The sequence below is a fragment of the Cylas formicarius genome, unplaced genomic scaffold (assembly GCF_029955315.1).
Source record: "Cylas formicarius isolate icCylForm1 unplaced genomic scaffold, icCylForm1.1 PGA_scaffold_10__41_contigs__length_53128322, whole genome shotgun sequence".
NCBI classification, from domain to species: Eukaryota; Metazoa; Arthropoda; class Insecta; order Coleoptera; family Brentidae; genus Cylas; species Cylas formicarius.
The window spans coordinates 18,414,478-18,435,647 of record NW_026844214.1 but is presented as its reverse complement, the minus strand read 5'-3'; the positions used below and the strand labels follow the sequence as shown (position 1 = coordinate 18,435,647).

The window sequence follows — 21,170 nt, the reverse complement described above, 5'->3', positions numbered from 1 at the left end:
ACAATTCTTTCGTGACACGCATAAAATTATTAAAAAATACACAAAGACACATAAAAAAACCCTATCAGACCAGTACCGAAGTACAAAGAGTGTCTCAAAACCTACAATTTTCAAAATCACCCTGTCCCTAGACTGCAAGACAGCTATGACATTTTTGTTTGTAACGATAACGATAATACGCCGAAAAACCAACAAAAAAGCGGTACACTCTGTACATAATGTAACCTTACGGAATCCCGTAAAACATTGGTCTATTTATTTTTTAAATTTAATCCTTCTGAATCTATGCCAATCAATTACAAAAATTAATGCGAATGCGAATTATGAGCGACAATTTTTTTTTTGGCAGAAAGGAGGCAAAGCGAAGATGTTGCTTCTAGCGAAAGCGGATATTCGTATTCCGAATAAAGTTTGCTAAAACTTTCCGAAATTCCCATATCGTGTAAAACTATTTGCAGTAACTATTATTTCTCTCTCGATGTATAACATATGAATTATTTAAGCAAAGTCAACTGTAAACTAATGGTTTCTGTTAATGTTTCGCGCAAACAATACTTTTATTATACTTTCTTTGAGGTGTTGGCCTGTTTTAGAGCCAATAAGGTGCATTAGAATCCGTTCAAGATACAGTCTTTCGTGTGCATTGCGCGACTTCCGTTATGAGGAATGTGGCTGCGGTGATTTTGTTACTTTTTGCCAATTTCGAGTCGGACAACGGACAGGGATATGAGGTCAGAAATCCGTACTTTCATTTTCCCAACGGAAGTCCTTATATGGGGGTGAGTTCTTTCTTTTGGCAAAAATATGTAATTATTAATAATTTGTTCCCATATGGTTGTGATTTACCATTTCAAAATCTTTTATGAAACGTACTCCAAAGTTTAAGAGTTTTTAAATTAATAATTTCGAAAGGATAATTTGGAACAATAAAAAAAAGAAATTCATATTAGTCTCAGTTTAGGTTTTTCATTTGTTAAGTCTTTATGTATCTGCTAAAGGAAGAAAATCTGCTGTGTTTTATATTTTTTTATTTTTTTTTGCGAATCCTTTTTTTTAACACTTGGCATTTCTTTTATTTTTCTTGGTCTTTCTTAAATTTCTTCAAAACTATATATTATTCTACGTACTTACTACTCACATCCACTGCAAACTCTAAAGTTCGTAATACTTTTATTAGTCACTCAAAATAGAGCGTCAACAACATATTATACAACAAGTTTTATAAACGCCACTTTAGTCACTATGCTGTGTTTATTATTGCGAGAGAGTTATAAATTATTATTGATAGGCGTAGTATTGTGTCTATGATGATTGTAAAAGGCTCCGAGCGTGACCAATAGACGGACAGGTAGTTGACCTTAATACTTGTGCCTTGTTTAAAATTACAATTATAATTTCTTTCCCGTAGTGCTTGGCCCGTATTTCTGGCCAAGAAACGAATTAGTAAAACTGGAGTTGGACAGTCAACAATATACCGACTTTTGCACTAGGTTAAACGCGGCCCCATCAGGTCACAAACGAGAAGCACAGGAAAAAAAGAAGTTGAAATAAATAAAATAATTAAAACATAAAATAACTCTTAAAATGAAGAGCATTGCAACCCTCCTGCAAGAGGAATAAAGACATTGGATTGTAATAGACTAAGTTCGTCGAACTTGTGATTGAAGTAACTTCAGTAACCGTTAAGAAGAGGAAGAAACTCAGTTAGTAGGCTAAGAGTATTTTCAAATGGAACGCGTTGCACATTTTCAGATTAATCCATTTAGCATAAAAATGATTGAATTAAAAAAGTACATATTTTTTTAACACCTTAATCTCAGATTAAACGATTTAAAGATTACGTTTTTAGAATTTAAAAACTAGATCTGCTAATTTCACAATATTCAACCGCATAAAACATAAAAAAACGTTGATATATTATATCTTTAAGCGAAGTTATAACAGCGGTTGTAGCTGTATATTTTGAAGAAGTGAAAACTTGAATTGTATTTGGTGATAATCACTGCAATGTACATTTCGATCTAAACTGGAAATAAAATATGAGAACATAAAAAATATTCCACAAAAATTTTGCTCCAATCTCCCATCAGATTTCTTTCCTCTTTTATGGTGAAGTCGCTAGGAGAGAGTAATAGGATTTTTATTTTAATGTTTAAATTTTGGCAATATTCTAATTGCCAAACTATCGGGTGGTGTTTACGAAAACGCTTTCAGATACAGTACATAGCTTTTGTATTAACCTCATTTTTATCGTTATATGATATACACCTATATATCAAATAATTAACAAAACAAAACAAAAATTACGGATTTTATATTTCAATGTTTTCATGAAACTAACTTTATAGCTTAGCTGTTGTAAGTTTTTCCAAATTGTAATGAGAGCTACATTATTGAACTACTTTGTATATATAAACAATTTAACACTATATTTATATACAGTATTTGCAAAATCATAGCGAATATTTGTCTGTATTGCCAAATTGTTTAAATGTAATAACCGATTCGAATTTTGTTGGTAATGTAACTGTAATATTCTTTACTTTTAAATTTAAATTTAAATTAAACGTTTTTAGATTCTTACCGCCTTCGCCATTCCACTAAAACTACAAGCTCCAGGCGACATCTTTATTGCGGTTAATTTTGAGGCGTCTTACAACCTACCTCAGAACCAGACCTATTTTACTTGGCCTCCGATTGTAGGCAACGCAACAGCTCGCCAGGTTTTATACAGTTTTTTCGAGAAAAAACTGGAAAGGTATCAACAGTCCTTTTAAGCGTGTTTATTAATAAACTTAGGTTAGTGAGTCGTTATTGCGGCGGATTAGGTAGTATAACATTAAAGATCACCCTCGAACTCATGCTATATGCAAACTAACCAAAACTTGAGCCGCGAACACATTTTTGTCACCCACAAAAAATACGACAACATCAACGGAAAACAACTTTCAACATTGTAATGTCGTTGCTCTTCTTAACACTTTTGTTCACTTTTTCTTTATGCTAAGTGAAGTTCAATCATATTAACAATTACATCGTTCACATTTAACCTGATCTCTTCTGCGATTGCAGTATCGTCAATTCAAAAATAATTTGATGATAAATGATTCCTTTGTAGCTTTGGGTAAATCTTAAAAAAAAAAACACTTTGCAAATTCTCAAAAAAAGCTTTTATTAATAGGTGTCGATACTTCTTGATTACTGCTAAAATGAACAATCCCAAATACATGATTTTTATTGAACTACAATAATTTTTAGTCGAAAAAAACAATCGAATTATTTGTTTATAATTAATGATGACATTTTTTCCTTAATTACTTAAATAAAACAATTTTTGTTCTTCTAAAATTCAGATAAATCTTGGTATATTACAGAAAATTTTGTTCTTTAGGTAGCCCCATAAAGAGAAGTAAATTGTAGAGATATCTGGACTATTTGGGTGGTCTTCTTAATAATCAATATCTTCATATACCAATATCGCAAATTTTTCACAGACTGGACATTATATATATATATATATATATATATATATATATATATATATATATATATATATATATATATATATATATATATATATATACAATATACAAGGCGTTCCATAGAAATCATCAACCCGTCAAAATTAAATATATAGTAATGAAAAATGCTGCAGTCGTGTCGAACTAAATATGCATATAATAGAACAAAACGAAAAAAATAGTAATTTGTGTCCGTGGAGAAGGTATTCCTCGACTCCAGAGTGCAATGTTTCCAATGCAGTAGTGAGCCATGCCGCTGTTAGAGTAGAATTAGATATAAATTTTCCTTGTTCGGTTAAAGAAGTTTGTTTTATTTGTAAAGAATTAGAAAAAAGTTTGGCTTGGAATTTTATGAAAAGCTCATCGGATATGTTTTGCTGGTAACCTTATTACCATCATAACAGAACGGTTATAGACTCGCGTATTTTGAAATTCAGTGGAACAAAATCAAGTAATTATATTTTACTTCCAGTCATGGTTACCCAGGGAGGGCGTGTCTTCTAAGAGCAATTTGTGAAGGAACTGAATATTCGACCTACGGAACAGGGGTTCTAGGAGATATTATTCATATCATCTTAACGTAAGTAAGCCGGTCTAAATGTGAAACGGTTAAGATGCTAATTGTCCGTCGTTTCTAGTCCATCTTCATCTGTAAATGCTGAGTTATTGGAGGAATACGAGGAAGCGGAATTACAGGCAAGGAAAAAGGGAAAGTGCAAGAAATTTCACAAAACCTGTAAATTTAGTATATTGAACTTGTTTACTTGGGTCGGAACTATATTCGGACGAAACGGTTTAATAAAAACTCCAATTCTAAAATAACATAATTTTTATTTCACAAATGCTACAACCTTCGGACTTCGAGGTAATGGGTAATGGTAATGGTAAAGGGTTCTGATAACGCCGCAAAATCCTTAATACAATTCAATTGTTTGCTATATGGAATGGTAGGCTAATTTGGATGTTTCTAAAGGAGATCTCGATAACTATAAGAACTATAGAAGAATGGATGGTACTCTCGATCGTTTGTTTTCTTTTGAGAGGGACTAAACAAACATGCTCTGGTTCACTAATGTAGTTTGTCTTGAAGCCTTAATATTCACGTTCAATTTTTTACGATTTGAATTAATGTCTATATTTTTCTTATTATTATTAGTTACAAAAGATGTATTTACACGTTATTTACGTACTTCTTTGATTAAAATGGAATCATCTTAACAGATGATGAATATCTTCTTTCGTTTTTTTTTTAAAGCCTCATAGTTGGGTATAAACTAATTCAATAGAGTGTCTTTCTATTTTTTTAACGATACTCACATTTACAGTAGCAGTACTCATTGCAAAACAATAAAAAATTACTTCCAGTGTGTCTCGATCTTTAAAAGGATTTTGATACAGCTGATAATAAAATGATCTTGGAAATCTTCGAGGATTCTAGCATCCGCGGAATACCTTTTAAAGTTAAAAAAGTTAAAAGTTAGCATGCGGGAAGAACACAGAAAATAAAAATTATTATTACTTATAGTTATAAAAAAGGGATGTGTTTTAGGACCAACATTATTCATTCTTTACATAAATACAATCTTTGGTATTGCGGATGACCGAGTCTTCTTATATGAAGATGATTCTTGGGATAATCTTAAAATTAAAGTGGAAAATATATTTAGTAATCACTCGAGCTGGTTTAAACTAATGTCGCTTACGGTGAATGAAGAAAAAACGGTTTTTATGCTATTTTCTTGCAATAAAAGAGGTTTACCGAAGTTTAACACTTTACATACACAAACAATAAACCCCAATGAACACTATTCAATAAAGTCGACAGATAAAATAAAATATTTGGGAATAATAAAGGATACAAAATTTAAATGAAATAAACACAAACAGTAAACAACCTAAAGCCACTGATTTTCAAATTCAAATATTTTTAAATAGTATATTATGCAACAAACGGCATTTGACTCACGTGTTTATTTGACACGAGCGGAGCGAGTGTTGAATAAACTCGTGAGTTAAAAAGTTTATCGAACGTGTTGCATATATAATTTTTCTACGACCGTTAGTTTTTGGGTACATTTTCGCAAAACGACAAGAATATATTCACTGACATGAGCGTCAGAATTGATAAACGTCAAACTTCAAAGCGTAGCAAATATCTTCGAAAACATCCAATTGTTCGCAAACTCGTGCGGTAAAATCCCGGAAATGTCCGAAGTGGCTCGGATCCGTGGGAAACGTGGAAAAGTCACGCTTCCCGCACGCTAGATCGGTGTGTAATTAGGTAGTTTACCGACGGGAGTAGAAAAATATTTTGAATATACACCAAATGTTTAACACTTTAGTGTGTATTTTGGGTCCCGAATATACATCTTAAAAAATCGTCTTTCAAATAACAAGTGAAGCAACGGTTAAATTCATGATAATAATTAAACACAGAACTTAAACAATTTGCTATTGAAGGGGTACAAATATCAAAAAAATAAAATTACATCTCACAGGTTCGAATACTCGCTAACTGCGATCTTCTCGTCCAGCACCCTCTTATTGCATTAATTTATTACTCTGTGGCTCACTCTTGCGGGGTCGTACGTATCCACTTGTCGGATTCTGGTCGACGGGTAATTCGTTTATGGGCGGATAGATGGTGGTGAGGGTATTTTAATCTTCTCTAGAGCTCTTTCGGAAATCGAAATGTTTAGCGGTAAGGCAGTTAGTTATTTTGTGAAACAACGGTTATAAACATGTTCGAAAACAAAATCAAACTACAAAATATAAATCATGCCTACAATACAACAAATAGAGAAAAGGGAAATTTTATAACAAGTAAGTGTAAAAAACAAATAGGCCAAATATCACACACGTTTTACTGACCCATTTTTATAATATCTCAGATGAAGATTTAAGACATAGACTTATAATCTCAACATCATTCATAGGCTTTTAAAAAACATCTCAAAAGTTTTCTCTGAGCCTCGAACCAATAAATAACATAATAAATATAATTGCATAAAGATAAAATAGTGAACGAATTATTAAAAATAAATATAAGAGCAAGCAGCAAAAAAAAGAATATCAAAAATTAAACGTCTAAGATTGATATGTATGACGTTGATGTTATATAAATTATGTAGAAATTCCTGGAAACATTTTACAAAATTTTTATTCGATGAACGTCAGTAGACGGAATAAACATATATTATCATTATTTTTTTAAACCAGACTATTCTTCTAGTACATGTACATGTACATATAAAATAGTGTGTAAGAAAGCCTATCAAAGCCAGTAAAATAACATTTTTGAGTTATAAAGTGATAAATGGGATATTGAAGCAACACTTAAATCCGGGAGCATAATTAAACACCGAACGAACTTAAACAATTTTCTATTGGCACTTTATTTTGGTAATGTGTGATCGAAGGCTGTGAAGGTGTTCATTTGTTACAATATTTCCAAATATGATATTAAAAATATTAAATATTCATCCAGTACTCGAGGTGTGCTTTGCAGCTAGTGAATGTAGAATTTTAAGGACGGTGGTTTTATCAAAGGTCCCTCTTATCTTACATCTTAGCTACTTATCGGTAAGCACCTCATTTCTGATGTACCGTTCGTATAATCATTTCAAAGATCTCATGGAAAATTATGAGAGCCTTATTGAGGGATAGACTGGGGGGGTGGAGTAATCCAGCTTCCCTTCCATTTGAAAAAAAAACAGCCAGACCTCCGATATACCTCACAGCCCCCACCATGTGCAGCATGAGTCTATCTAGTCTTGCATTCAAGTAAGATAGTACATATGTTGCATGTCTCTTACGACTCAATAAGTCACGCCATTTAAATATATTACCCGAGCAAATAGCACAATGCAAACCCAATTTGTTAATGATGGTAATTTATACGTCACGGTATTCGCTTGATTACAATATTATCAAATACAAGCTGCGCTACTCAAAAAGTTAATCGTCAGTCGATGATTGTAAACAAAATAGGTTCGTGCTCGTCCATTCGATTCGATAGATCGAAAATTATGAAAGACATTTTAGTTACCGTAGAGCAAGGGAAGTTAAGAGGAACCACGGGCAGTGACTATTACGGCAATGTATATTACAAATTTTTGGGAATTCCCTATGCCAAAGCGCCTGTCGGAGATTTGAGATTCAAGGTAAGTGAATGGCATGTTAGTTTTTCCTATAATGTTTGAAAATAAAAGCGTATTGAAACGATGGCGTAACTATCGCATTATAAGTTACTAAAATAAAAGAACAAAAAAAAACAATAATTTTTAATATTTTCCAAAAAACTTCCACAGGCTACTATAATTCTATTTACAAACTATCAGCTTCAGTTACATTTAATCCCATAAATTTGACTCCATGTACTGGGTGTTTCAAATTCCACTCATCAAATTAGGAACACGGAAGCGGTAAGAGATACAGAGTAGCTCATTTGCTTATAAAATTAGAATTATCTTCGCTACAAAAATGGTGAAAAATTGAAATTTCCGTTTGTCAATTTTATCTTTTTACCATTTTAAAATTTAGAAAAATCAAAAAATAAGTTCTCATTGAAATTGCATGAGCTTCAGCTTTTGATAGCTGATATATTGTATATTTTTTCTAAAAATCAAAATGAACTGGTAAAAAAATATAATCAAAAACCAAAGTTTTGGTTTTTCTGTCATGTTTTCGGAATATTATCGGGCTCATGGCTAGGCAGATTTACCACAATTTGAGTTAGCTGTATCTCTTACCATTTCCCATACCTCAATGTTAATTTGATGCCCCTCGAAAACCTGTATTAATTGCAGCTTTCTTCATGGCGACATTTTCTATAATTTCGAACTAAAAAATTATACACCGATCTAGCGTGCGGAAAGCATCACTGTCTTCTCCCACGGATCCGAACCAGTTCGGACATTTTCGGGATATTACCGCACGGGTTTGGGAGCAATCGAATCTTTTCGGAGATTTGAACGCACGGCTTGAATTTTGACGTTTATTAATTCTGACTTTCATGTCAGTGAATGTATTCGTGTTGTTTTGCAAAAATGTACCCAAAAACTAACGGTTGTAGAAAAAGTATAGTACGCAACACGTTTGGCAAACTTTTTAAGTCACTCGTTTATTAAACACTCGCTCCGCTGTGCCCCGCTCGTACCAAATAAACTCGTGACTAATTAGTCATAATAGTTAATATATATATAATAGTTAATATATATTAGAATTGTCAGAAATTTTCTGCTTCAAAAATTTAAAAAAATGAAATTTTGAAATTGTGAATAATGAAAATATTAATAAAAAACCGCAAAACATACGAAATTTAAAAACATATTTTTGATACTATATTTCCCAGAGTTTCCGCACATAACAGAATATACATCCGTTTAGTTTCTGTTTTGAAATTACACTAGGAAATATGGAAGTCCAAAGTTAAAATATTCACCAATCAACATATGCATACACAATTAAAACGAATTTCATGAAAATTACTCATCTAATGCATAGTTCCAATTCGATCCGATGGGATTTTAATCACTAAACCATAATAACTTTACCGAAGGTCAGATAAGCGGTGTCACAAAAAAAACGCACTTCAAATAACATGTATGATAAATTGTAGGAAACATTCGATTGTCGATGTGTATTTATTGAAAAATATTGTGCCTTCTGTATAATTGCTGTGTTTTCACGATTTAAAAAATCCTTATTAATATTCAGCTGGGGAAAAATTACACTCGCGAAGTGAATATTTTTTGATATATACGTTTATACGTTTTCACAGAAGCGTGCGAAGATCCGTAGCTCTCTAAGAATTTTGTTCAGAAAATTTATTTTGGCGGACTACAATAAAACGTCTTAAAGGGGATGTTAACTTTTTTGCAAATTGTGAATTTTGTACAGTGTGCAAAGTTATGTTGAAAAAATGACTATTTTTTCTCACCCCTTTTACGACGTAACGTAGAATAAGAAAAGAAAACAACTTTGTTTATAGTCGCTATTGTATTCAATTTCTCTAGATAATTACGAAAAACCATTTACTTCGTTTTCGACTACAAATGTTTAGTAAAATATCTAAGCGGTTCTGGTAAAAAAAGGTACTTGACATGACAATGTTATTAATTATTTGCAAAATTTTGTGATATGACATGACATATTGTGTTTACTACTATTTTTTAACAAAAATTATTTATAATGGATGATGAATTACGATTTACATTCACTGGGAATGCTTGCAAAATTGTCGAAATTGTCGAGTATATGGTGAGGTGTCTTCAATAAAATTTAACTGCTCAAGAACTCTATTAATCAATATTAGATCTGACTTGCTTTCATCAGAATTGCTTTTTTAAAAATTTAAAGTTATTAAAAGCTATATTAATCACAAAAATTTATTGCATGTTTTTTCTAACCCTGCCTAGCTAAGAAAACATTTTTATTTTTAATTGCGATTGCAGTCCAATTCGGTTTTCTTAGATATTAATAAAAAAACATTAATTTTACTTTCCAAAGCAAATGTTTAACAAAATACCTAAAAGTTACTCGTTGACATGCCGATTGTATTAAAAATTGGCAAAACTTTTTGATCCTTCTTGATATATTGTGCCTATCTTTCTAACAAAAATTATTTATAATGGATGATGAATAATAATTTATACCTTTATACTTAAACAATTGTCTTTTAGAATCGTGAGTAACAGGTGAGAGATTTCCTGAAAGAATGTGAACGGGCGCTTGAATATTTCAAAGAGTTCACTGCAGAAATTTATTGACTAAGAACAACAAAAATAGAAGCCTAAACTTCATAATAAATCAATTATACGAATTTAAGGTTATTACAACCTTTGCTGAAAACTCACACAGAAGTATAGTAGTAGTAGTATATTTGACAATTATTTATTTGGCAACATTTTTAAAATTTTAAACTCCAACTAATAATGTAGCCGAATAAGTAATTGTAAAATATTATATTGCTTGGGCAATAATATCAAAATTTTCTCTACTTTAGAATGTTAACGTAACAATTTAAACTCACTTTAGACACCTTGAAAAAGGAAATAAACGTTTCCGAAAGCTCAACGTATAAGAAAAGAGTTCGATCAACCTACCTAAAGTCTGTTCATAGATATAAGAAAGTGACTAACTGATACGAATTAAGGAAAGACCCGGGCATGCTGTAAGAATGAAATATGGCCGAACAGGTCCGTACTTTGCTTAGAATTTAATTATTTGGGGTTTTGTTGGGAAAGATACTAAACAATATTTATTTATTTATGTATGTATTTATGTTTAAATCTAAAATAAAATTACAAATTATTTTTATTACCTACTTAAATTACTTAAAATTATTCACATAATATATCAGTATCACTATCACTATCATCGCCTGTTCTAATTATTATTTGGTCTATATTATTTGCAATATATACAATTGTTCTTCTTTTTCTATATGTTTAACAGAATTTGCCCAACTTTGTGGAGAGATGTTAAAAACTTCGGTTTCTATAAGTTTGAGGACATTGGAGTTAACACGGGGAAAACATTGTTACGACGAATGGCAGATGTCATTTGGTGCCAAACATGTTCAATGGGATTAAATATACAGTGGTAAAGTGGAAGCCTTAAAACTGTATACCCTAGATTTTTTGCATAATTATCACAGACGTATTCCTTTTGTATGTTCAAGCTTTGTAGAACCTCAATTAATTGCTTTTGGTATAATCTTCGTGAAAATAAATGTCGTTATTATACATGTAGGTTTGGATTGTTGCTTTTGTGTCACATGAGGAACGGGTTTTAGTCAACTGCCTACTGTAATAACTTGCAATGTTCATTACAATGACTCTATTAAGAGGAATGTTTGGAACTAGTTTGTTTTTAAACCAACTTTCAAATAAATCCAACCACCTTTAGAGCCAGCATGCAAAATAGTTATTCTTTTACCTCTTTTTGATGGCGCGTTTGTTTTACACTTATCAGTTGAGTCAACCCAACCCTTTTCCGGGGTATCATAAATGTCGAACCAGGTTTCATCCAAGTAAATAATTGGCCTTTGTTGTTCTCTGTAAATCCTAATTTTTTCTAGATATTCCCGTCGCCATTTCCGAATTCTAAAAGATTCCATTAAAACTTGCCTTTTGTCATTTTTTTTTTAATCTAAAACCCATGTGTTGAATACACTTCCATAAAGTAATTCTGCCACATTTAACACCGGTTTCGTCTTTTTTAAGCCTTCTAATTAAGATATCTAATGTAGCCACGCTTTGTTCCTCGTATAACTGGTAAATTTTACGCCGTATTATATCTTGATCACTTTCATCTACGCTCGAGAAAATGTTAGCATCGCTTCTTTTTTTCCTCGCTGAAATGGGATTATTCATAATTTTCCATACAGTTGACGTTGGAATTTTTGTCAATGTGGCCGTTTCTTCTAAAGATGCTTGCTTGCTGGCACCACGTTCAATGAGAGTCAAATAAACATTATTTATAACTTCATTAGTCTCAATATTTTCTACATTTTGCACATCACATATTTTGCATAATTCGCACACGATTCAACACACGCTGTATTGCACACGAAATAAGAATGATTACTAATAAACTTAAACTAAGTAGTATACCAAACCAAAGAATATTAAACACAGGTAGGTGTAAAATTAGTTAGTAGAAACTTTAGGTAATAATCTTGTTGCATTGTATGTTAATGACCACCCTTGGATAATCACATTCAAAAGCAATTGGTCACTTTCTTATATCTATGAACAGACCATACCTGACGACATTCCCAAGAGAGTTTCTGTTTTGGTGTTTAACTTAATTGTCGCGATTAACACTTTTCTCCTATTTACATTTTTAAAATTGTTTATTGAAGTAAAATATTTTGAAATAATAAAGTGCACTAAAACAAATTGAAATATGTCAAAAAATACGTGATGTTGCATGGATGCTGATATTTTACTCTAGGAACGCTTAAGACGCTTGTCCAACTGGTGACGTCTTGAGTAAATAATTCAATTTTAATTAAAATATGCACATTTCTGATTTGTTAAGACCCAACACCTATGATAATTTGCGTAGTCCTGCTGTATTGTAATAAACACCAAGTCAGTAGTTCTTGTAGTTCTGTGGTTAATTTTTCAAAGAAACTGCCACAGCCCACTGTAATACTATTTACAAATCTTCTGGATTCCTCCTGCGCCGATTATTGATGTATGGAACTGGTTTACCTTTCGTCAATCATCCTGTTGGCTTATTCAGAGCTTTACTGAAACTAGTTGACTGACTTACTGACAGAAGATTTGTAAATAGTGCTGTAGTTCTCAGTAATATATATATATATATATATATATATATATATATATATATATATATATATATATATATATATATATATATATATATATATATATATATATATATATATATATATATATATATATATATATATATATATATAATATTTTGTATTGAATTTTAGGCACCTCGACCTCCTGTAGCTTGGGAAGGCATAAAAAATGCATACAAGGATGGCCCGGCATGTCCACAGCAAGACATTGCCACGAGGCTCTTCGTAGGTCGTGAAGATAATTGCCTGCACTTAAATGTGTTTTCTAGGCAGGTAAATGAATCTTTTGCAGTGGTATTCTAGATATTTGAATTTAATGTAATGTAGCTACCAGCTTATGGTGAGCTACCAAAAAAGCCGGTCATGGTATTCATTCACGGAGGAGCATTTATGAACGGATATAACAAAAGCGAGATATACGGCGCGGATTATTTTATGACGCAAGATGTGGTACTTGTTTCCATTAACTACAGACTCTCTATATTTGGTAGGTAAATCTCAGATAACCAAATACACGAAGCTGAATGACTTTCTGATAATAATTTTCGAACCCTTTATCATAAAAGGTGCACCATTTTCTTTCACTTGTTTTGATAAAAAAGATGCTTATTTCGATTGCACTGAAGATTGTGATGATGTTTGAGGGCTTTGAAATAAGTGGTTAATAAATTTATTTTGGCCACAGTAGGTCATTTCTGAGGACCACCTAGTCCTCCTTATTGCCCAGAAACGGTTTAATAGTAATAATTATGATTTTATGTATATTTTACGTCAATTAATTCGAAAACTGATACCTCGAAGATCGAATTCCCTGTTCCCTATCGTCCACAAGTAAACACAAGGAAACTTAAGTAAACATGCACACAATAAAAAATATCTCATAAATGTGTTTCTAGAATTTTACAAATCCTTATTGCTGAAACAAACTGCAAATTTCATTTAAACTGTAATGCTAAGGTTCAAAGAATTGGGGAACTATTTTTCATTAAATTAATGAAAGACTTTCCATCAAGACGGTGCTTAATGTCTAAATTGGTTAAGAATTACAAGAAATATTAGTTATTTCAAAGTGGGACCCTGTAGAAAAAATGTGACATTGTCCGCATAAATAAATATAATAAATAAAATAAATAAATAAATGTAGAAATATGAGAACAATTTTTTTAAATTTCATTTTTTCTGAACTACGATAAGTGCCCGTCGGAACTTGGCCCACTCGGCTTCTGTACTCTCCGCACCAGAATACTTATCAGCACTACAGACTGTGGTGTTTAAAGTGTATGGATTAGGTATAAGGGTGGTTTGTTTATGGTGGTCGATTCGTCGTTGTACCGGATGGTCAATTAAGAAGAGCACTCGCACTCTACCTTAACTAGATTAGAAGTAAAGAAAATTATTACTAAAGTAGTCAAGCGAAAATGCGGGAAATTAGTTGGATGTTACGTTGTAGATAGTTCAACTGGGCACCGTTTTTAAGCTGGGATAAATTCAATTCTTTATCCTTAAATTGTTTTTGTTCAACCTCTAAACTGGAAGTGGTGGGGGCGTCCGAACTCATTTTATCAAACTTAGAATTATTGAAACGGGATTGCTTGTGTTATACAAGAGGACATTAGCTCCCTACAAATGAAATTTCCACCCTCTCTTTTCTAACCTATAATATCGTAGAAGTATTTTTTAAAATATCGCCAAATTCAGCATTGATTAAGTTGAAATTAGAAATATTAGATATTTGTAATTAAAATGCTAAAATATTTTCAGGATTTTCGTGCTTTGAAGATGAGTCTCTAGATATACCAGGAAATGCTGGTTTAAAAGACATGAGACAAGCTTTGCGGTGGGTTCAGAAAAATATTGAAAATTTCGGTGGAGACCCAGAAAATGTGACAATTTTTGGTGAAAGCGCTGGCAGTTCGGCGGTACATTTTCTGACCCTTTCACCAACTACAAAAGGTCTATTCCACAAAGCTATAATGCAAAGCGGTAGCGCAATTTGTCCGTGGACCATGGGAAAACCAAATGCCCAGATTATTGCTGAGCTGATCGGTTACAAGGAAACTTCAGAGAAGAAGATACTGGAAAAACTAAATCGAGAAAGCTGCCGCAGCATTTTGAAAGCTTATACAAAATTTTATGACGTAAGTTCGTTATTTTATTAGCCAATAATTTTTTCGAAAACAAAGATACATGACGGCACGCTCTGTGTCAATTTATTATTATTATCAATTTCTCGGTGAGTTGTAATCCATGACCTGTTGAAATTTGTTAATATGGTTATTAACACATTTTGTCATCACTATTTCATTATCTATATCTGCTAATCTGAGCTATCGCTATTTCATTATAAAAACCTTCTTTATTTAATTCGAGGCGGCAAAAAGTAAAATGTCACAATTTGGTTCTGATGGCGATGCACCAAATTATTTACAGAAAATTTTCCTCATGTGAATATATCAACCACTGCTCGGCAAGCAGTTCTAACATGTAAGTGAAGAATTTTAAAAAAGTTTTTATATTTTGTTTCCTTTTGTTTCATTTATGATTTGTCACTTTTTATATATTTCCATATTTCCACATTTTTTTGGGCAGGTATTTTATCCAGCAGTTGTGCGTCCGTTCACTCCTGTAATTGAGAAACCATCGGATGACGCCTTTTTAACGGAACATCCTTTCGAAATAATGAGCTCCGGAAGAATGCATCAGATTCCAATGATCATAGGTTACAATAGTAATGAAGGAGTAGTTTTCGAGTTGTTTAGGGGGTCAAATCCGACACTGACGCCACCTAAGAACTTTGAAATGCAAATACCACACCACCTACATTTGAAAGCGGGCAGTGAGAAGTCCATACAAGTCGCTAGTGAGATACAAGGATATTATTTTGGGGACGAAGACAGTAGTGAAGAAAATATTCAAAGAACTTACGAGGTATGTCCAAGGTTTAGTTTTGGTTAGTTAGTTTGGTTTTGATTATTTAAACCAAGACCTAAGTAGACAAACGCCGCAAAAATTGGCATATACCTTGCTATATAACAACTTTTAATATAACTCTCTTATTTTAAAAATAACTGGCAACCTTTAATATGACGCTTATGTACATAGAAAAGGCACCAGTTCATAAAACAATTGTATCCAATAGATGTTATATAATGATCGTCCATGATAATTACATAACAATATTTACCATTTTAGAAAAACGTTACATAAAGTTTTTTAATAAATTAAATCTCTGTGTTCTTTGACAACACTATAAAAAAAATTTTTATTTTGTAAGAATCAAGAACCAAATTATTTTTGTTTTGATTTGTTAAATACTAAATTATTTGGTTCATGGTTCATGGTTTACAGGCTTTCGCTTAAAATGGATAGGTATATAATACAATATTATACTTCGTGCACCATTACGGCTCCGATTATTAAATACTCTTACTCAACTTTACTGACTTTATACATATACATTTGTAGATTAAATTTTAAAGAAAAAAATATTTATTATTTTTGAAAATATTTGTTTCTAATAAAATTAAAAAACATTGCGCTACGTTCTGTTACAATCTGAAGCCAAATCCGGGGTTACAATCAAAACTTTTAAACTATATTGAAACTTTATTGATATTAATGTGATTATTTGTATTTATTACAATGACAAATATGAAGTTCATTTCAATTTGAACAATGGAAAACATAGCGATATGAATTAAATCATTTTTATCCCTTACGACATATATATAAGATTAAACTGAATTTGAAATTAATTTTATAACACAATTCTGATATATAACAAAGTTGTGGTTGAAGATTAAGAATTTTGTCATTCAAAATACTAAAACGCTCTCATGCAAAATGACTAATATTAGAGGAATTTACTGCTTTCGGACAGCTCTGTGGTATCTTATTCGTCACTTCAATCTCTATTTATCGTAAGTTCCAAGCTCTAGTTTGCTTTTAGAAGAACTAGAATGTACATTTTGATGTTCTAAATCTGTGATAATAGATTCCACTTATTTGATTTACAGTATCTTGAGATAAATTTAAAATACGTTGATGAAGAAAAATTATAAAATCTTGTTATAAAGTTCTTACAAAAAATAAAATTTTGTTTTTATTATGATAAATATGATTAAAAATGTTTTATTAATCAGTCTCATTTACAACTACAAGGCACTTTAGTATATCAGTTTCTCAAGCATATTGATGACCTTGGCGAGCTTTATTTGACTATTTGCTCTTAAAGGAAGTAACAATAAAGCAAATATATAACTATTTAGTCGAATAACAAAATTTGTGTGCTATTTGGGGAATCTGACTAGAATTAGAAATAGCCCACATCCATATTATCTAAATGCCATAATGCTACAATAGCTTGCTTAATAGTAATAATTTATATTAAAAGCATGCGCAACGTAGCAAACTCGGCCTGATAGATAAATTTTACAATACGAAAATACCGCTAATCTAATCGAGATTCTTGTCTTTCTCTTGCTCACTTCTATAAATGGAGAATAAGGTGTTCTCTTGGTTAAATTACTTTACTTATCACTGTAATTCTTAATAAAATCAATTACATATTATTATTTGGTGATCAAACAACATTTTCTTTAACTATTTGTAAAAAATAAAATATATCGTATTAAAACTTTTTAAAAAACCCTCCGAAAAAAACGTGTACAAATTTTAAATCAATTTTTAAATAATGACTCTTAAATCTTAAATCTTTTTTAACGGTTTAAACAAATTTCTTAGTCACACAATAGCCTAATATATTTTTCAGAAGTATTATTTCAAAAAAATCTTTTTTAACGGTTTAAACAAATTTCTTAGTCACACAATAGCCTAATATATTTTTCAGAAGTATTATTTCAAAACCAACTTAAAATACTAAATATGTACAGAGTGATCAGTTAAGCATGACAAGGCAATATCTTGAGAGATTTGTCGTACAGTTTTGGGAAAAAAATGGAATAAAAACAAGATAAATGGCTGAAAATTACATTTAAATTCCTGAAACAGGTGCTAAATAGAAAATCAAAATTTCCATCAGTTATTGTTAAAATATCTTTGGAATAGCAATAACTCCGGGTTTTAATGAAATTTAACAAATGTTGATGATTTGTGCTCTTTAATATGTCTTTCAGATTTCTGACGTTCTCGCTACTCGGTGTTTTTCGAAGAAATCACAAAGTTTACGTTTTTCCTCAAATATTTAAATGAAACATATACTTTTTGTACGGTTAAAAAGAGGAAAAAGTATTTTTTCTAGCCGAAGATAGTTACGAGTTTTCGTGTCGCATTACTTCACATTTTATCCAGGCTCAGAACTGGACAGTACTTAGTTTTTTAATTTTCGAAACCTAGCAGCAGAATTTATAGGAAATGGCTAATAAATGGGTATTGATTGTAGCCACCAATTTTTATACTTTTTTTCGATATTTGTGGTTTTGATTTATAACAGGAGTTATTCCCTACTTTATAATTATGAATATTTACAAATATGTTTGACATTTTCTCTTTATCTATTCATCTTTTAATGAATACATTTTGATTATTTTTTTGTCCTAACACCTCCACGTACTAATTTCATAGTCACAGAATTTTGTCGTAAGAAAAAAAACTCAAAACATTGTTTTTTGACCTTAATTGCAGTATTATATTTTGATTTTGCTTAACTATAAACACACACACACACACATATATATTGTATAACTATCAACATATTTTGTTCTTATAGTTACGTTCTTTTCTTTTCTTAAAAAAAACGAAGAACGTTATGCGGTTTTCCCGTTACAGACGGCGATAGACAAATACCTAATTTTAACGTTCAAATTTAAAAGAGGTAACTCCCTTAATATTAATTTTGGATAAAAGTAAATATAGCTAAATCAAATTATTTTCATAAAAAAAAAAAACAGTAAATTATGGTCCATTCTTTTTCAGGTACTCTGCATTATCGTCCATTGTCTGTAACCGGCTTGAATTGAATTCTCTGAAATAATGCTAAGAACATTTTCACTAAAAATGCGTTTTTCGGCCTTTATCTTTATAAAGCTCCTTTTGTAGATAACGGGAGATTCTTTGTTCCTGAACGGCGTTCGCAAGACGATGCGGCTAGAATGTGAACACTCCACGCAACCAATATATGCATACAGGATGGATTTAGATTCCAAACTAAATTATTTTAAGCACCTCTGCGTGACGCCGTACAAAGTAATATTTTTGATCGTGCTGGGTTTGATTAAAATATTTTATTTTCTAACGCCACTCCGAAATGTTTTGGCTAAATTGCTGACAGAGTTGCCGAAAAGAAATATTAATGGTGCCTCCCACGCAGACGATTTGTTTTATCTATTTAACGCGTTCTTCGCTGTGCCAATAGCCAAGGGTTCGCAGGAAGATATTTACGTTCAACGATTTTTGAAATTGTGGACAAATTTTGCGAGAACTGGAAACCCCACACCGGACGTTGAACCGATTTTGTGCTGCACCAAGTGGACTCCGATCAAACCGAACGAAATTCGAATGCTCCATATTGGCACAGAATTAAACATGATTTCGGATGTTGACGCAGGGAGATTGAAATTTTGGAACAAATTGTACGATTTATATTATAAAGTGTAATCAATAAAATTTTCAAAGTTCTGAGCGTTTGAAATTGAACAAAATTAGCGATAAAGTATCCCGTCACCCTAAATCACCCCAAGGGTTAAAACCCAGTGTTTTTAATTTTCTTTTAAAAACTGTAAAACGAAACATTTTAGGAATAATTGAATTCCTGTTGAATGATTAATGAATTGATTTATTTATGGTTGATAAACGTTAATACTAGTTACTTTTGGAATATTTTTCTTATTGCAAATATGATATTAAAAATATTTGTTATGATGTATGGAATTATTGTTACGATCTAATTATATATTTTATGTTGATTACTATTTAATTAATCGTTTGATAATCGAAAAATGCTACTAACTAGATATTAGAATAAATGGTTTTTAACAAAGTAAAATAAAAATTCATAACGTGCAACCTCGTCCTTAGTTTAAATAAGAGTTTGTACTATATTAGGCATTGTACCAAACCAGAATTCAAGGGTGAAACTACCCCGTATTTATTTTATTTTGCGGAAAAATACGCTGAGGATCATTTCTTAGGCGTTTCATTTTGTGTCAAAGTGATTCAAAATATCACTGACCACATATCAAAAGTTCTAAATAAGTATAACATCAAAACCAGATTTGCCGCTTGTCCAAAAATCTCTCAACATCCTCGATCCGTCAAAGACAAAATTCCATTTGAGATGGCAGGAGTTTACAGCATTCCATACATATGCGGTAAAGAATACATCGGAGACCGGACATAAAATTTTATTCGATAAAACTAAAATTCTTGCATGTAATCAGTTCTTCTACCAACGAAAAATCCGAGCGTCTATAGAAATCTATAAACAACCTAACAATGTTAACCACGACTCAGGTGTCTACCTGTCACCAATATGGCAATCAGTCGTCCGAGACGGTGTTTATGTCCCTCATTTAGCTCCGCCCCCCCTCAAACAATATATAAGCAGATATAGAGTAAAATACGAGCCAGTTTCAGTCAACCTCTGAAGAAGCCAACAGGACGATTGGCGAAACGTCAGCAAGTTCGACTCAGCAAAAACCGACGCAGGAGGAATCCAGAAGTTTTGTAAAAAGTATTATAGTAGCCTGTGGAAGTTTCCTTGAAAAAAAAATCGCTTTATAGTGTTCTTAACATATGATGATGATAATAACCAACGAATACAGATTCAAATTTCAGATTCTTGTAGATTATGGACAACTACCACTGTACTTCTTCTTTTATTTTTTGCATTTTGTTATTCTTCATCCCTCCTTAAATCGCTTATTTATATTATGTTAAATTGTTTGTGTAATTTAGTGTCTTTAAATAATAAATATATAAGTATATAATTAAAACCTAATAATATTGTTTCCGAACTTCGACAATGTAACTATTTAACTAAAAACAATTTCAAAGAACCACCTGGCGTAATTATAGATGTCCCCTTCAGGCGTCACATAAACCCGTGCTTTCAAAATGGCGCAGGCCTTGTAATACTGTAAAACATCAAATTCCGCCGACTAAAGTTCAAATAACATATCATCTATTAAAATCATATCTCCGAGAAAGAACCCATCTAAAAATCGGTGAGAGTAGCAGGATGCCCAGATCGATAGAGTTTGGGGTTCCGCGGATCACAGTGCCTGTTCCAGTTGCCGGAAGTTGGATGTGTTTTGCGGATGACACTGTCGTAGTAGTAAGCGGAAAGT

At 31.7% G+C, this 21,170-nt stretch overlaps 2 protein-coding genes across 2 annotated transcripts in view; both read left to right on the top strand.

Moving 5' to 3' along the window:
- Positions 1-592: 592 nt before the first annotated feature.
- On the top strand, positions 593-4,343 carry LOC132708360 (uncharacterized). Its single transcript, XM_060680647.1, has 4 exons — positions 593-779; positions 2,577-2,758; positions 3,994-4,101; positions 4,160-4,343. Exons 1-4 carry the CDS (start codon positions 660-662, stop codon positions 4,341-4,343), a joined length of 594 nt encoding a protein of 197 aa, XP_060536630.1. The 5' UTR covers positions 593-659.
- Positions 4,344-7,310: 2,967 nt separating this feature from the next.
- LOC132708359 (uncharacterized) overlaps positions 7,311-21,170 on the top strand; it is a 37,834-nt gene continuing 23,974 nt past the window's right edge. Inside the window, exons 1-6 of the mRNA XM_060680646.1 lie at positions 7,311-7,684; positions 12,997-13,137; positions 13,192-13,351; positions 14,626-15,002; positions 15,454-15,792; positions 18,922-19,478. Coding sequence (XP_060536629.1) covers positions 7,493-7,684; positions 12,997-13,137; positions 13,192-13,351; positions 14,626-15,002; positions 15,454-15,792; positions 18,922-19,478 — 1,766 coding nt within the window. The 5' untranslated portion in view covers positions 7,311-7,492. The remainder of the gene's footprint in view (positions 7,685-12,996; positions 13,138-13,191; positions 13,352-14,625; positions 15,003-15,453; positions 15,793-18,921; positions 19,479-21,170) is intronic.

Bases quoted from the DNA above. Each gene is read 5' to 3' on its own strand.
- LOC132708360 (XM_060680647.1), top strand. From the start codon at position 660: ATGAGGAATGTGGCTGCGGTGATTTTGTTACTTTTTGCCAATTTCGAG. The intron at 780-2,576 runs GTGAGTTCTTTC...AAACGTTTTTAG, and splicing joins ACGGAAGTCCTTATATGGGG to ATTCTTACCGCCTTCGCCAT. The intron at 4,102-4,159 runs GTAAGTAAGCCG...CGTCGTTTCTAG, and splicing joins ATTATTCATATCATCTTAAC to TCCATCTTCATCTGTAAATG.